Source organism: Hylaeus anthracinus, unplaced genomic scaffold (genome assembly GCF_026225885.1).
Source record: "Hylaeus anthracinus isolate JK02 unplaced genomic scaffold, UHH_iyHylAnth1.0_haploid 12002, whole genome shotgun sequence".
Classification (NCBI taxonomy): Eukaryota; Metazoa; Arthropoda; class Insecta; order Hymenoptera; family Colletidae; genus Hylaeus; species Hylaeus anthracinus.
Genome location: NW_026534349.1, coordinates 13,043,647 through 13,061,401, shown reverse-complemented (window position 1 = coordinate 13,061,401; position 17,755 = coordinate 13,043,647). Strand labels below are relative to the sequence as shown.

Sequence of the window (17,755 nt, the reverse complement as noted above, 5' to 3'; positions counted from 1 at the left end):
AAACGTACACTCTTCTTGTGATACTACAGGACACCATATCTTGTCTGTAATTGTGAGTAATAATTTATAAATAATATAAATAAATAATACAAAATTACTATAACATATGGCCGCTATACAATATTAGCGTACAAACAATATGGCTTTAAAACTAATATAAAGTTATTCGAACATTTTATTGAGTAAAATACGAAAATGTTTATATACAAGATAACATTCTGGTTTTTAGCCAAAATATTGTAGTATGCTATGTTATGTATTTTATTGGAAGTACGACTTTCGGTAAGTTATTATATATACATGACTTGTACATGCGACTTTATGTAAATTATGGATGAAAAATGAAGGAAGTAATACTACGTGATTTTTGAACTAATGATATCTCATGTACTCGAGAAGATAATTTTGTACATAGAAGTCGTGAAAAATGCTTTAATATTACTTGCAGGATTCGTAGAACGTAAATGTTCGATGTAAGGTCACAACACATCCTATCCTGTTTCTCACTATTACGCAATAGGTATACAGACATCACGACTTGCACATCCAATTGTAAAACGAGTTGCAGACATTTTTATGTAACAAGCATTTCCAAGAATTATGTTCTTTTTGTCCGAAAACACTAATGACTTTGTAAAACAGCATAGATTAATTTTAAACGCAGTTTCGAGTCTGGTAGACCAGTACCCTAAGTTGATTTACATAATCGAATTTGGGCTTTTATTGAAAAATAATGTTTTCAATATTTGTTTCAGTCTATGAGATCTAAATTGTGTCTCACTGCGAGTATAATTACAATACACGTTTGGCATGGCGTGTGACATTATCACAGCCAAAATAAATAAAATGTCAGCGATTGCAAACCTCTTGTATCGTTCGCGTGAAATCTACACATCGAACACGATGTAAGATTTTAAATATATTCGTATACATTAGAAACTTAGGTTTCGTTCGCTCGAATAGTATGCTAAGAAAATTGTTCGAATTATTTGCATTGAACAGTAACAATTTTCTTTAATAAATTATTTCAAATAATCCCCAATCGGAAATTAGAATTCCTATGATACGATTTCGCTTTTTTTTTTTTAAATAATAACAGTCAACATTGCGCATTTTGTACAATGGAATATAAATATTTATGAAATGTTAACTACCGTTCTACGATGACCGAAGACTTTCAAAATATTACAGGTATATATTTCTATTTCTATCCAAACACTAACAATTTTTTTTCATTAAAAAAATTTTTCATTAAAAAAATTGAATAAATAAAAATGTTATATTCCTAACAAATTACATTCGCTAATATTCTTTGAATTATAGAATGTGAAAAAAATCCAGATAAAAAGTACGTCATTGCGAAACATGCAAGCAGAATATCACAGTATTATTCTTCATTGATCAATTACTGAGAATAACTTTTCAAAATTAAGTTGTTATGTATATGTATATTGCAGCAGTTTATATATATATATGAAACTTATATACTTGAAGGTCTTGTAATATTGTCAGAATATTTTTAAAATATTTTCAGAATAATGTTGCGCAAACATGCTGCTGCAATATTGTGAATATACCTGCAATATTGCAGAGCAATAATTTTGTACCATCTTTGCGGATTAAAGCAGATTCATCGAAATTGTCGAGTTTTCATAACTCGTCACGATGCTTTAATGGCGAAGTCACACTGGAATTGTATGTCTCTTCGTAGGAACTTTGAAGCAACTTGAGGTAATAGCAACGTCTCTTCATCGTGCGCACTTAAACCGTTGAAATTGATTTCAATTCTTTTGGAAACAAATACGTCACCATGTCTTCCGTTTTTGGTTTCGCAGCATCGATGCCGCGTATCTGTTGTATCCTGTACCAAGCGTAGTGCCTCTGAGGTGTTCGTAGCACAAACAAGCCGAAGATAAGGACGCCTTGAAAAGCGTTCACGATGTCGAAACTCGTCCAGGCGAACGAATGTCTGATCACAAGCCAGTATATCAGCTCCGACATCCAATTGAAGGTCATCAAGAAGCAGATGAACGCGCTAATGCACGCCATTATCGACAGGCGTCTCAAATATTTCATATCTTGATGATCGGACTCATCATTTCTCGACAGGATACTTGCATCAACCTTCTGCTGGTGTTTCTTCAGTTTGATGAACATTTTAACGAAGAGAATTATATTCCCGAAAAGAAGCAGTCCGGTCAACAGGTAGAAGACTGTCAATACTTCGTCGTCGGCTGTAAGATGATCGAAAGAATTAACGATGATGATTATTGGTCAACGTGAAGGGTTAAAGGGAGGACGGGGTGGTATGCAATTGTAGCAAAAATCGAAGAATCTTTTCTCAAGATTTAAATACATATTTTAATTCCAAACAAAGCGTAATACAGTACAAGTATTGAATTTAATATATAATTTTCTGTTTGTTAAGAAGAAGTATTTAAAATTGGCCAAAGTCCGGCAGATCTTCAGGAATGTTCATAGATAAAAATCAAAATTCGCGTCTTCTAGCAGAATCATTTGTTTGTTGTATTTACACAGCCAAGAAAAAAGATACTTTCGGAGATTTGTTGTATTTTAAATAATTCTTTGTAAACTTACGCTTTGTTTTAGATTAAAGTATATATATTTAAATCTTGGAAACAAAAAATTTGCAAGGTATGATGGCAACATTCTTCATCCGCATTAAGATTCCTCAGTTTTGCTGTCTTATTACATAAAAATCTATGAAAGTCCCAGAATGCGTGAATTATTTAGTTTTGTTGAATATGTGAGGAAAGATAGAATCAGTAATCTCGAAGTTGGTGTTGTTGTACAGAATAATAGAAATTAAAAAATGTGAACATATTTGAATGTCTCTTTAAGCTTTAATTATTCGTAGAGCAATCATTTTATAATTGTTTCTATGAATCGCAAACAAATGGCATCTTCCGCGTACTATGCTCTTCGTCAACTAATGTTTACTTTTACTAACGGCGACACCTAGCAGTTTGAATCGTATAAAGAAAACACAAGAGCAGAGCAAACATTAGTTGGCGAAGAATAGCGTACGCAAATGCCAATCATGTTTGCGACTTGGAAAAACAAGTGTAAAATTATTCGATGGATTAAAACTTGCCGTGAATAAATAAACAAAATGTGAAATTACACTGTAAAATTAAAATTAAATAAATTTCTTCAACCTTCCTCGTTTACTCAATAAAACTAAATAATTATTGTCGCTCTGTCGTTCAAAACATAAAATAATATTATCAAATAAATACGAGTATTGAATTGCCAATAAGTTCGTTGGAAATAAATGAATAATACATGATCATTTGAAATTGCATAGATTTGTACCTAATAAGAGAGCAGAGCTAATGAGTTTTAACACGAGTGAAACATGATGTCACTAAATGTGTTTTAGGAAGCCATCTTCCTGTATCCAAGTAACGTTCTCCGAAATGTTGCGCTAATAATTTCTCGTTTGAGATTGTTAGTCACATCGATTGATAGCCATCATATTGTTTGTGTTGACGTAACAAGCCATAAACCATATCATAGTTCTGTATTATATGTTAATCTGAATAAATTAGAGATGTATTTAATAGTAGAAGCAGAACATTCTTCATAAAGTTGCAAACAATTTTCTGTCATTTTCTGCCACTATCAAATAAATCACGAATTTATTCTAACATACGTAGTCTTAGTCTCATAAGTATTCGTACTCTGTATGTCTATTGAAAAAAGTCTAAATTAAATGGTAAGATTGATGTTTTCAAATAAATGTTTCGTTATAAATATATGCAGATGTAAACTTTATACGTATATTTATAATGACAAATTTATTTGAAAATATCAATCTTATCGTTTAATTTATACAAATTTCTTCAATAGACGAAGGGGGCAGGAATAATTATGGGACTTCCTGTATAATTTTATCGGTGAAAGATTAAGAAAAGAAAATTCAATTTTACTTACATTTTAACCAGCAACTGTTTTTGACGATGTTAGGTCTCGTATACGTGTCAGGTATTGCCGGGGTAAGGTCCGCAATTATCAAAACGAAGGTAAATATCACCGAGGGACACCAACACCATAAAGAGTAATAAAGGAATATGGTTCTGGGCTGCATTCTCTTGTAGGTTTCACGATCCACGTGACTACGCACCAGTGACCACATTTCGATGCACATCGCATTTAGCCAGAAGAAACAGGCAACGAAGGAGAACTGGATGACGAACCCTGAAAAAGCAAATTGCTTTTTAATCGGTCCCACATGACCACTGGCCTATCTTCGAAAGGAATCACTCGTTGCATCGTGCCACTTTATAATATACCATAAAGTGTGCTAAACACAGTAAGAAGAAAAGGTTCTCTGTTCTGCGAAATTGTTGTCACAACATTAAAGTTAGAAAATGTTGCTTCGTAGAAGATACAAAACGTAATACATGCAATCGTTTACTTCTTCTAGCCTTCTTCATCTCTTAATAACAATGTTAAGTTATATTCTTTTACAATATTATTTACCCAGTATTTTTCACATACATGTAAGATTGTTTCTATCGTAGCCAAGAAGAACGAAGCGTTTACACATCGTACAAAAAATATTTTTTTATCCTACACGAAGCACTCTCTAACTTTTTTTGAAGTCAATTTTAATAATTTCTTGAAAATATTACAAGAGCACGTTACGCGAAAACATATGAGATTCGTTCACAATTTTTTTTTTTTTTTTTTTTTTTTTTTAATGAAAAATCGCTAGTAACGTAAGAGATGCATTTCATGAATGCGATCTTACCTAAACTGGTACACGCCATCTGCGACATATGCGAACCCCTTAGTTGTGTTATCGCTAATGTAGTAAACGCTACTGCTAGGCATCCGCAGTAACGGCACAATAGTCTTCCGTAGATGTTTCTTAACTTTGGAGTGATGGAGTAGACCACGACAGTGAGGACTAAGAATGGCACGGATATTAAAAGACCCACGGAGTAAATACTGTATTGCGGCGATGCGATGGTTGTAAGGTCTGAAACAGTTAGTATCGATGTTAATGCAAAAATCGACGATGCAGGACAAATTAATTTCATTGCACTTTCGATTTTTGAGACAATTATCTATGAGTTAAATCGGTGGTCTTTGAATTGCTAGCTCTGTTTAAAACGTTGAACATAAAAAGTACAAATGATCTTATCCTTGCTTTTACACGAAAAATGTGCTTATCTCAAGCATTACGTTTTAAGTGTTTCTTTAAATTGCCAATCCTCTTATTGCGATTGTACGCTATGGTTGAATTCGTAGTAACTATATTTCATAGAAGAGGGTCGTTGACAATTTCATCTTGTAAAAAAGTAGCAAGTGGAAAAGATTAACCAACTCTGACCTAACGAAGTTATTACTAGACATCGCGGATGTTTGTGCCTTTATGGCGAATGAAAACATCTGTGAATCTATAAAAATGCGTGCAAATGTAAAAATATATAAAATACCGACAATTATATAGATTTTATGCCGTTTGGAAGATGAGACAAACTTTCATTTAAAATACAATTCTTTTTCGATATTTCTGAAAATATGAATTTCGCATCAACATCCGCAGTTTAGTTATCGCGTTGAATACCGCGCAAGTTTACCATGGCTAGGAACGTCCTTGACATCCATCCAAACTATACCATGAAAACTAGAGGGATTCGATAGTTAATTGACTCATTGTTATTTAATAACATTTCTAGCATTGGTAACTAGATTTAGAAGTTACCAAGTGAAAAACTTTAGTAGTAAACATTTCAAGAATAAGTTCATAGTGGTGGCGAATGACCAACATAGCAGTCAATGTCACAATGGCAGATTTTTATGCTTACCTTCGTAGCATACGAAAGTCATGAGTCCAAATGATTCAACAATTTCCATGCAGTAATTAACTCCGGGCATCAACATTAACGGCTCTTCATCCGGTATAAACACAGATCCATTTATTAATAAATGATGGATATCGTTTTGATTCCACGGATTTAGGATGTACCTGTGATAACCGTTCAATCATAATCAATATAAAATCGTTTCTTTTTCTTTTTATATAGAATATTTCACGTGAAGATGCTACGTAATAAGGTAGCTCGATCAATTTTTGATACGTTCTCTTGAATTGTTACTATAATTATTAACGATGTAGAATTGGGCTTCGAGTCGAAAAGATTGAAAATCCTATCCTAACCGCGCCTTGCGCTTAAAAATATTAAGAACCATTACCCTAACCAGGCGCACGTATACACTGACGGTCTATTCTTAAAACCAAACTACATAATAGTGATAGTCCACTACAGCAAACAGTATAGCTTTAAACAAACAATCGAAATAGCATCACAAGGGCGCAACCAAAAATATGTTATTTATTGTGATATCAGAAGTACGATCCAATCCATCCAAAACAAGTGAATCGAGGAAGACTTTATCTTGGAATGCCAAAGATTGTAGCGATTGGAGTGATTAATAAGTCTACAATCATGCCGTTAAAAAAGGGAGAGTTCGGTGACGATTCATCTCCAAATTTAATTTAAAAATATCAAATAATTTAGCATAATTTTCAATTGCTCTGAAGGATCAATCCAATAAGTCAGGAATGGAACGATATTTTATTACTGTACAGTCTCTATTTTTGAAATTCTCCTGTGCTTTTATAGAACATTCCAAATGTTTAAACATGGGAATAGAACAAAAAAAAATGATAACTACTTGGATCGACCTCGAGAAGGAGATCATCGACTCGAATCTCAAGAGGGTAATTTGTATTAAATCGGCGAGATAAGGATATTTTATCGAAACGAGAGAAATTAAATTTTGAAATTGTCACCTTTTATGTTTACAAGGTTCTCCAAAGATTACAACGAACTCGCTATGCTTCTGAGCAGGAATCCAATAGCCAGTTCTGTTGAAATCACTGAAGGAAGGCGAAAAGCTTTGGTTGAGCTGTAATCGAGGAACGGAGCAGTACCCTTCTTTATCTTCTCCATTTTTAATAAAAACTTCGCCCGGCGGGCAACACTTTCCAACCCTTGATAAATTCTTGTATTCATCTGGTATCATCGTCATGTTCTCCTGCAAAATTATGGTACACAATGCTTTCATACAAATCTTAGTCGTATAATATTCAGTATAACACAATAGACATAGATAACAAGAAATTTGAAACGATCGAGTTCCAAAGGGCAATATTTGGCAGTCTCGAAACTATTTGACACGTTTCGAGTTTTGATATTAAGTCATTTTCACAATTTATAATAGTAAATTATATCGCGTGAAAGCGAAAAGAGCTGGATTAATCGATTACTCGATAATCATTATCTACATTATCATTATTTACATTAACCAATTTTAAACCTAATCACAATGTAATTAGTTGCTCAACTCTATGGGAAACTGTTTCATGGTAATTGAATTAATCGAATCAGAAATGAAATCAAAAAATTTAAAATTCAGCTCTAACGGAAGTCATTTTAAGAGTAGCCTTATCCGAAGATCTATACGTGATTGCACGGAGTTTATCTGTTATTCGAATTAATATGTACATCTATTCCTTCTATATTCTATATCTATTCCTTCTATATTTCTATAGGAATTTATAAAAATTCTTGGTCAAAATCTGTAACCAGAAAATGTAAACACAGAAGAAGTACAAAGTGTACATTGGAATGTTCAAATATTCATGAGTTCAGTTTCCTTGAAATATTCTGCTGGGTTATCTTGGCATCTCGCTCATTTGCTGGAACAATTATACACCTTGAAACTTGCAATTTGTGAGTTATTGTTACAGGATGCATGGAAGAGCAACGATTGAGAATTCGTGACATCGATATCATAACAACTCGCTAGTATTATAATAAACTTAACTCAGCAAGAGAGATCGTAATGTTTCAAATAAGACATAAATTTCCAGTTATTAGTACAAGCTTAATGCTCCTACGACATCTTAATACTTAATATGAGATTATTTTCGAATACTATAAAAGTAAAGTATTTTCCGTTAATATTTCCATTGTCTTCTAAAAGGTAATGTTATAGGTAGGAGTATTATCTGCACCAATTTGGACATTGTAAACAAAATAAACATAGTTTTGCTCATTATAATACTTCGTAATACATTTTGGTCTGCTAGACTGTAGTCATTTTTTTTTTTTTTTGACGTCAGAGTGACGTCAACTTGAAGTCAAATGAGACGTAGTCTTTGATGCCAATTAGTACTTTCATATTGACCAATTTTTCGACGTCATTCGAATGTCAAAATGACGTCGTTGGATCTCTGGTGACAGGTGTGAAATATAGATCATGGCTCCACCATAATTTCATTGATTACATATTGTCTAGGTGCTCCCGAGCATGTTCAACTTAACAATAGAGTTGCATAAAAATAAAAACAAATAAGTACGTCTCTTTAGTTCTGAACATATTGCATTTCTGTTTCAAAACATTCTTAAAATGTAACATTGATGTCACCATTTTCAATTGGTTATCAAATTTCAGTGCAACATTTTCTAACACTTCAGACTCTAAAATCATACAGATAATGCATCGATAGCAGTGATGGCTATAAGAAGGAGCTTACTAGGGTTTCAGCTTCACCATCCATTGATAAAAGAACTGATAGCTGAGTTTCATTCACATCAAGTGGCTTCTTTATTCTTTGACACGCTCTTCTAGTCTAGTCTAATCTAGAAGTTCTAGATTCCTCAATCCACGTACCAGGTATAACAGAAATGAATAAAAAAGCGTGATTCCAAAGTAAAATCAAGTTCACTTTTTAAGTTCAATGACGGATTTTACGTCAACTTGATGTGAAATATCACATCACAATATTATAATTATAATTATGGAATAACCTGATTTTCGATAGTTTGTATTATTGTTACATCAGATGTCAGATATTATGACAAGTAACCATATGGCTGCCAAAATATTCCAATAAAAGTATGAATGTTAAAACCAAACATATAGCGACTAAAGGGACTGGAAATTAAGCGATATTCGCTTTAACTATCATATTGAGCCAAATATATCAGGTTTTAACTTGGCCTATTTGGCCAAGTATGAGAATTATGAAAAACTGATATGTATCCTTTTTTCATCCCTCCATATTTTGCTTCTCACTCGATCGTGTATAATTAACTAGTTCGTTGTAAGTTAGGTGATTACAAGCCACGTGCCCAAAAGGGACGCGAGGCTCTTTCGGTCACTTCCTCTCCGGCTCGCATAACCGAAAATACTAACGATAGGTGGTTACAATCTTTCTTATGATATGTAACGTGTATTACGAATCAATTTGATGCAATTGTACTAGAGAAAATGAAAATTGTAAATTTGTTAATCCTTTCATCGTAAATTTTGTTAATACCTAATAGATATTTTACCAAAGAGAAGAGTAATTTACTTGAAAATTTAATCTGATTTAATTTACCTCAACTAGAGAAAGTTACGCGAAAGATAATTAATCGAAAGTTTTCCAACTCCAAGAACCATTAGCTTACGAAATCGCATAGCATCAGAACTGAAGTCGATACTTAACGAGTAGACACATTAATATCAAGCTTAGTATTTGCATCGAGCAGTGCTAATTAAATCATACATAGTAATGAAAGTCGAGGTTTTTCCTCTTTGCCTCGTTTGACGATAGTTGCATAATCGTTAACAGTCTCTGACTGGGTGAGTCGATAATCGACGGAGTTCATTTTTAGAACCAGACGTAAATCGGAAATTCGAATGGTATCAAAGATAGAGGTAAATGGATAGCGAGATCTCTAAAAATAATCTTGGAAACATACACGAGCCTATATTTATCGCACTTTGTAACAACGAATACGCAATTGTGTGTTTTTCCCTTAGATTGAAATTTCAAAACCGATGAATATGTTAATTAGGTTTCTTCTCAGAGATGTAATGAAATACGTTATAACGCACACGCTGTGAGAAAATGTGCAATAGAATTTAGAAAATCGTCGTGATAAGAGTGAAATGGACGTTCGGAATTTCTGGACGTAATTTTAGAAATTGTTATTTATCATTATGGTTGGACTTCTGTCAGAGCTGAGATTGCTTGTTGAGTTTTATCTGTATTCAAATGTTCCATCTGCTGAATGATTTCATTTAAATATAATTCAATTACTCGAATATTTGAATATTTTGTAGACTAATCAACTGCACGTATGAACACCCTTAATTTAACTTTAATTAATAATTCTTTTTGAAATCTTGCTATTATTTAATCGTGTATTAGTGACATTCTAGTTATAATGTTGCATAGAAAACATTTGTGTTGTCAAGAAGAAAAACTAATTTGTTTTCATTATTTTATTTAAAATTTTTGAGTTTCAGCGAGTGAAAAAGTGACTGGTCTATCTCGAGCACTTTGATGATTTTAATACAAAAGGAAGCGTTTTCTCGTTTTCTTTCCACCACTTATATTCAGGGTGTATAAATTATATTGTAACATTTGTAATAGTACATGTACCATAGATGATTACTTATCATTTCTATATAAATTAACATATTTTTATGAAAAGCATGTAAACTATGTAACATATATAAAGACTTATATCGGATATTTACTTGTCACTTGGCAATAATGTCGCTATGTTTAAATCTATATTTTATTTTTTCGTTTACCGATCTCATTACTACGTTATACTTATACATACCAAAGGGAAGAAGTGTATAGTTGTTTCATTGTTCTCATGGGCGATGCAAATGCCCAGGTTGCAAAGAATATGGAGCAGCAATATGAAAAGTTTCTGCGTGTTTCCAGACATGTTTCCCCGAAATCTTTTTATAGGATCTGCGAAAACTGTCATAAAATTGTTATAACGTTCCTGAAACGTTCGCAAAGCGGATTCCTCAGCTTCCTGTGTCCCTTTATCCGTATTATCTTGTTAACAAACTTCTCAAGAGTTCAACTTGCGTCGTATTAGTGTAGCTTTGTCCGCGAAGATTCTCAAGTATCACGTGTCAATAACCGCAGAGAAATCGAAATGGAAAGTCTGAACCACTCGAATCATCAGCAACATCTTCTATCATCCACAACCTCTTTGCGAATTAAGCGTCTGTTTTTTACGTATTCTTCTTCGATTTTACCAGAGATTATAGTTTTCGCGCCAAGGGTATGATTTTGGGAATAATTCTCGCGAATTTAGGTTTCCTTGATTCTGGTTGTACAGCCAAGGTCGATTCCGTTTCCTGAACTTCACAAAGATTCGTGGCAATCCGATGAAGAAGTTTCTCCTGCGTTGCTTGCCGGAGATTCGACGTATTTATAGAGATATTTCCTTGAAACACCCAAGCTCTATCAGTTTATAACTGCTTCGTTGATTATTTACTCGCTATCGATGCGTGAGATAATAGAAATCTAGTCAAGTCATGGATGTCGGTGACGATAAGACGTTTCAACCTCTTCGAGGAGTAGTTGCATACGGCGCGAATGCCTTTTAAATGAAACCTGCAACATATACGATAAGTTATCTGATTAATCCATTGGCATTTTATAGCCTTCAAATCAGTGTTCCTATGTTTCCGGATTTTGCATCCGTTAATTTCTCAAAAGCTACTATTCATAAATCAATAGATCCATGGACTTATTGAAGTAGTCTTTTCACTTTAGATACCTCAAAAATAGAACTTTCTTTTTTTACAGCTGCATTCGTCAATTTTTATTTTCTTGCTTTTTAGGGGGTGCTTAAAATTTCTATCTACGTGCATTTTTTGACTCTAGGTACATGGAACAAGACAATTTAATTAACGTTGTCGGGTGTACAATAATAATGTTTCAATAATGTCTAATCAATCCTTTGTTTCATTTTACACGTTATTTTTGTTCGATTGACAGATCGAGATAATATTTTATTTGTATTCTGAAGTTTCAGAAAATCTTCTATGTAGATTCTAAATAGACATTTCAGGGGTTATTTATAATGTAATATGATACATGTTACTTTATAATTCAAAGACTTCCGTTTGTTCAGCTTAAAGAAAAATCTCGACTTTTATAAGCAAATTTTATTTTCAATCTTCTTGGGATACCTTTAAATATTAACAAACAAAATTTTCCTTTGAATTTTTTTTCGCGCAGCTATTCCTCACTTTATCCTACAATGCAATGGTTGCGCGTGAAGTTATAGAGGCGACACTACACGTTGATTGTTTAACTATAAAAAGGTAAGGACGTTTTAAATAACGGATAAAGATTGATGCCAAGTTTGAGGATGATCAAGCTTGTACTTTTCGTCGAAAAAATGTTCACAGATGATCCATTTTTCGAAGGTCTAAAATGTAAAGACTCTCAATTCGACGTTTATAGCTATTACAAGTAGCTACACAAGTAGAAGATCGAATGATTTAAATACGGACAATTAAAACGCAAGATTTGACATAAAAAATATCGAGGAATATTCACATCGTCTCAGAACGAAAGTAAGTCGTCTGATGAATGAATGTTGCCGTTGACCTACAAATTACCGCTATTTCGACGAAACCCATAAACTTTTGTACCGGATCTTCGATCGTCCTGAATCGAATATTATTCATGGCACATTCGTTCACAAAATAAAGAATGCACGGAGTCCATTGAAACCGTTTAAAAGCGGTACGGCCTTCAGCGTAGATGAATGCAATGGCAATATTCACATGAAAGTTTCATGTAAAGAATGAAATACGAACAATTGCGTTGATTCATAAATGAAGTTTATAACGATAAACAATTCATTCTACTTTGTTTTACACGGTATCATCGATAAAATTATTGGTCGCTGTTATATTTATTGAATCTCTCAGAGCAGTAAAAAATTATATTTGTCAAAACAGATCAAATGTATATGTTAGATCAGAGACACTGCCTCTGATATTGAAACTGTCAGTCACGTAATATTCGATGCAAATTTTGCCCATTCCTGACCTTCAGCCGTGAATAATTTTTCACCTTTCAAACCTATAATACTATAGCATATCTACTATAGATTTTTGGGATAAGTATATATATATATATATATATATATATATAAAATATCTGAAATAGAATATACATGTATAGCGTGTAGAACACAAGACATTCCTTTACTCTTATTTCATTCGCTCGCGTTTATTCATATCTTTACTACAGTATATCTACTATATTATTATATTATATATTTAGGTTCCATATGCACCACTGTTAAAAGTAACATCAAACATTCTTGCGATTTCATCATCACCGATATTAAACTGCGGTAAAATCCAATAAATCACCTTCACGAATTCCAGAGATAAGGAATACTTTTCACAGGGATCCGATGCAAGTGAACTCGATGACGAAGACGAACAGGTTGAAACTTTTCACTACGGTTTTTAACTATTACGTTATTCTTAATCGAATGTTCAAGGAATCGTGTAACGACAGAAGCGATTCTGAACAAAATTCACGTGGTTCACCGATCGACGTCCGAGAACACACTGACCATACTCGTTGAAGCACGAGTGCTTTTATCTATCGCTGCACGATTACCTGTACGATGCATACATCCTCAAGAAGATTCAGCAGACAGCTGTCGCAATCATATTTCCCGCGATTGCTCTTGAATGAACCGTTCAAGTTCGATATAATACGTGTAACACATAGGATATATTACATAAAATATTTAATTCTCTGCTTTTGTTTTCTAATAAGTGCATTCAGATGTGATTAAGGCAGCTACTTTGGTGGTATTTTATGACAAAAATTATTTTTATGTTTCAGAAAAGATTTATTTTGTACAACGTTCTACTTCAATATTGTCTTCATTAAAATTATTATATATATATATATATATATCTTTATTATACTACTTTACGTTATACTACATTACATATATAAATTATACATATTTTATTATTATTATTGCGGTACTCGAATTTCGTTTATTCACATTTGCGTAAACATTCATAATCGAATTATTACTATACATATGCTTATTACAAATTTTAATTTGAGTTAGGAATTATGTTTATGTTGAACGAGTGGAAATGTATGTGAATAAGTGGAACTGAAACTTAAATTGAACGTAATTATGTTAAACAACTATGTTTTTGTTAAAAAATAGTTTTGTACTCCCAGTATAGTATACTTGATTAATAAAATAAAACTAACAGAAGGAACGCAACGAGTAACCAATTGATAGTAATAAGTGTAGCTGAATGTTACGGTGTAACGTTGAAACAAAAGACGTGTAGAACAAGATAATGCAACTACTCAAAGACGCGTACACCTGGTCAAATATTTAAGAACAACCACGCAACTAATAGTAACTGGTCGCTGATGACTCCAAGTGCGACTTTAAATCCGAATAACAAAAAAATGTGTTTATAATTTCAACATTTTGTACGTTTTGTTTCATGGAATTAATCAGTGCATTGTTTGTCCACAAATATCTATGTTTATTCGTTGTTTGCGTTCTTACAGATATATTTAATTTGACTCTACAATTTTGTCGTCTGACACTATATTATAATATAAATCGGAAAAATCGACTTTAAATTATAATATTCTACTGGCTTACATTGGACTTTACTGTCAATTAAATATCTATAGTAACAAAATATTTTTACTTCGAATTCTGGAGAGTAAACAGACAAATATTTATATGTATATATCTTAATAGTTTAATCTAGTATTACTTGTAGTTAATACGAGTCTTTCACAACAAAATTGCCACCAAATATTTAGAATTTATACACGTTTGTATTTTAGATTTTACATTGGCCAACATAATGGTACAAAATTAACATTTTAGTTCTAAAACTTCAAATGCTCTTGAATAAATTCAAAAATAATGCATGACGTGAAATTTAATAATAAATTCCCTATTGAGTGAATGTTCCTTAACTAGAACTAACATGTTCCTTTTGGATAGTTGAGTATTACAATTCTGAAAAACGCCGTGACTGTATTATACATTCATGGCTACATTACTGTATAATTCCTTTTGTATAAAAATGTAATCTTTGTTGCACATCAGTTACTCGAAAGTGATCACGTCACTTGAAATTGGTTCATTTTCTCAAGAAGTTAACGATTAAATCCGATGAACTTCCTGTATGATTCATACGGATCTATCAGGATCTGAAGTTGGTAATTGATATCAAGTATCTAGTATTTATCAATTACATATAATAAATACCGTTATCATAATTTAATTATGAATTACAGACAGTAGATATCGTGGGATGAGTGCAATTCATATTCAGGAAAGAAATTTTGTATAGCCAACTACTGAATTTACTCTTACAACCAAACAAAGAGAAGTCTAAAAGCAAACGGCCTAAGAATATTTGCTGAGAATAATAAAGATTTACTCTACATGTTTAATCCTCTACATATTTGTTGGAAAACATATTTGAGGAATGTAATTTTCTAAACGATAACACGTGTGTGTTTTAGCAGATAATCAACGTGCACGAAGTAAATCAATGGAATGAGAATGGAAAGCAGTATAAGGCACAATTACTCGTTCGTAGTACGATAAAATTATGCGAAATGCGAAAACACACGCTCAATGAACGTCTTTCGCGACGTAACCGTAAAATTCAGCGAGTTCGTGGAATCGATCAGGATTACACTGTCTGTCTCCATTAAAAATACCTTCGACTGATATCGAAAACGTGACGTAACATCGAAGAAATTTTTTTATCACCGCCCGTTGATATGACGTAGGCATGAGGTACAACCGCAAATATAGTTGCACGTCACGGTGAAACTCGAATCTTGAACTTTGATACAAATACCTTTCTGCGAATTGTTAGTTTCTCCTGGCGTTTCTTCGAACTCGTTGTTCTGTCGATCCGCGAACCAAACTACGCGCATATCTTATTCCTTGATTTATATGATTGTTTGCAGCTCGTAGGACCCCCCGTAGTGCAACCGGAAAGACGAACAAAGGCCGGACTCTAATTCGAAAGGAATCAGAAACAGAGGCAAATTTAATTCCAAAACCAACTTGTAATAATTTAATTTTTTAAATAGATTTGTTTATTGGTCCTACTTCATTAATTTAACCGAACGACTTCTGGTGTGAGTAATTTTCAGGCTAAAGTATAATTGTAAACCAATCCTAATAAAGATATTGGCTGGAGCTACTCCAACTTGGAGTCTCCGAGAGAGTTACCAAACTGTAGATTTCAAAAAGGCTTCTAAAATGGATACATGTATGAATAGTGCAGCAAAATCGAAATTAGTGGTCCTTCGTACTAAATGTGTAAAACATTAAATAAGTATAACTTCCTAAACACGAATGAATTAATTAGGAACAATTAATTAGGAACTCTCTCAGAGAATGCCTTGTAATTGGAGGAATAAAATTCTTACGTTGAAAGAAAATTAGTCAAAATATTGTTCTAACAGCCAAAAACTTAAATGTATAAATTTACTACAGTTCCAACATCTACCAAAATTATAAGAATTTCTTTTTTCCAGTCTTGTTACATTCTAGGAATTCATTTAGTGTTTTGATATTTTGTAATTTTAATTGGAATTTGTGTTTGAAAAATCCAAATTAGGAATGGAACGCCATCGAGCCGTGATTTTCGAAGTTTACATTACATCGAAGACATTATTCATCAAAGATAAATTTAGAAAACGCCACAAGCAGGAGACTGATTATTCTCGAGTTCATCGTTATAACTGCCTAGGTGTGTACAGTTTTAGAAGGTTGTTACATAACCACGTTGAATTATGAATTATGACAAACAGAATTATTACACAATGTCACATAAAACCCCACCATTTTGGGAAATACTTATATATGCAGGTCACGTAATAGAAGCCTCAGTTTATTTCAAACTGAACTAATTACAAAGAAATATTACCCCAATATTTCATAAATATTACTTTAGCAGTTTCTGCCTTTACAACCTTATTAACCATATAAAATGTATGCAAATGCACTTTATATATTCTTAATTATTGAAATATTAAAAAATAATTTTGATGAGCTTTCTTATATTTAATACTAAAATCTTTAACGTCGAGGAATGAAATTTTAATAGTTTAATAGTAAGACAGTTGTAATTAATTTGCATTGAAACTGAAATGAGAAATATGTGATTATTGAACAGAAATATGCTGTAAAAGAAAGATTTATAAAAGTGGATTGGTTGCACCGTGTTATTGATTTATAAAAATGATACTTTTCACATAAAACTTTCTTCTACTCCTAACATTGTTTAAGAAATTTTACCAACTAGATATTTCATGCACAGCTTTAATTAATTTTTATCTCTTCTACGTGAATATTAGCCTATACAACAATGTTTATATTCCTGGACAAACAATCCGTGCGTAAAGTTTCATTAAAATTAACATCATGCTACTAAACGGTGTTTCTATTAGTAAACACAAGTTCATGAATCAACGAGCACTGGTATCATCAGTTCCTTAGTTTATATACATAATACTTTATACGGTCACACATTTTGTGAGTGATATGCACGTACATACATACATCTCTCGTCACCGGTTACATGTCCATTAATAAAATAAACATTCATCGTTTTCACATTTGAATAAACGTAAGGTGCTATTTTAAATTGACACAGTGGTTAAAAGAATACAAAGAAAATCACTGAGGTCAGAAAAAACAATAAAACAGACGAAATCATAATTTCTTGAAAGCATCAAAATTAATCAAACGAAACTTTGAAGCTACTGAATGCATGAAAAAGAAAGGTTGATTGAAAAACAAGACGTATTCATTTATTTCAGTCTGGTTGTGTATAAATCATACAGTCCCGA

At 32.6% G+C, this 17,755-nt stretch overlaps 1 protein-coding gene across 1 annotated transcript; it reads right to left on the bottom strand.

Moving 5' to 3' along the window:
- Nucleotides 1-35: 35 nt before the first annotated feature.
- LOC128891809 (G-protein coupled receptor Mth2-like) lies at nt 36-13,599 on the bottom strand. Its single transcript, XM_054151629.1, has 7 exons — nt 13,240-13,599; nt 10,665-11,458; nt 6,830-7,074; nt 5,841-6,001; nt 4,778-5,008; nt 3,958-4,221; nt 36-2,234 (listed from the first exon to the last, which is right to left on the bottom strand). The coding sequence occupies exons 2-7, from the start codon at nt 10,815-10,817 to the stop codon at nt 1,762-1,764; spliced, it is 1,527 nt and encodes a 508-aa protein (XP_054007604.1). The 5' UTR covers nt 10,818-11,458; nt 13,240-13,599; the 3' UTR covers nt 36-1,761.
- Between the last annotated feature and the right edge of the window lie 4,156 nt (nt 13,600-17,755).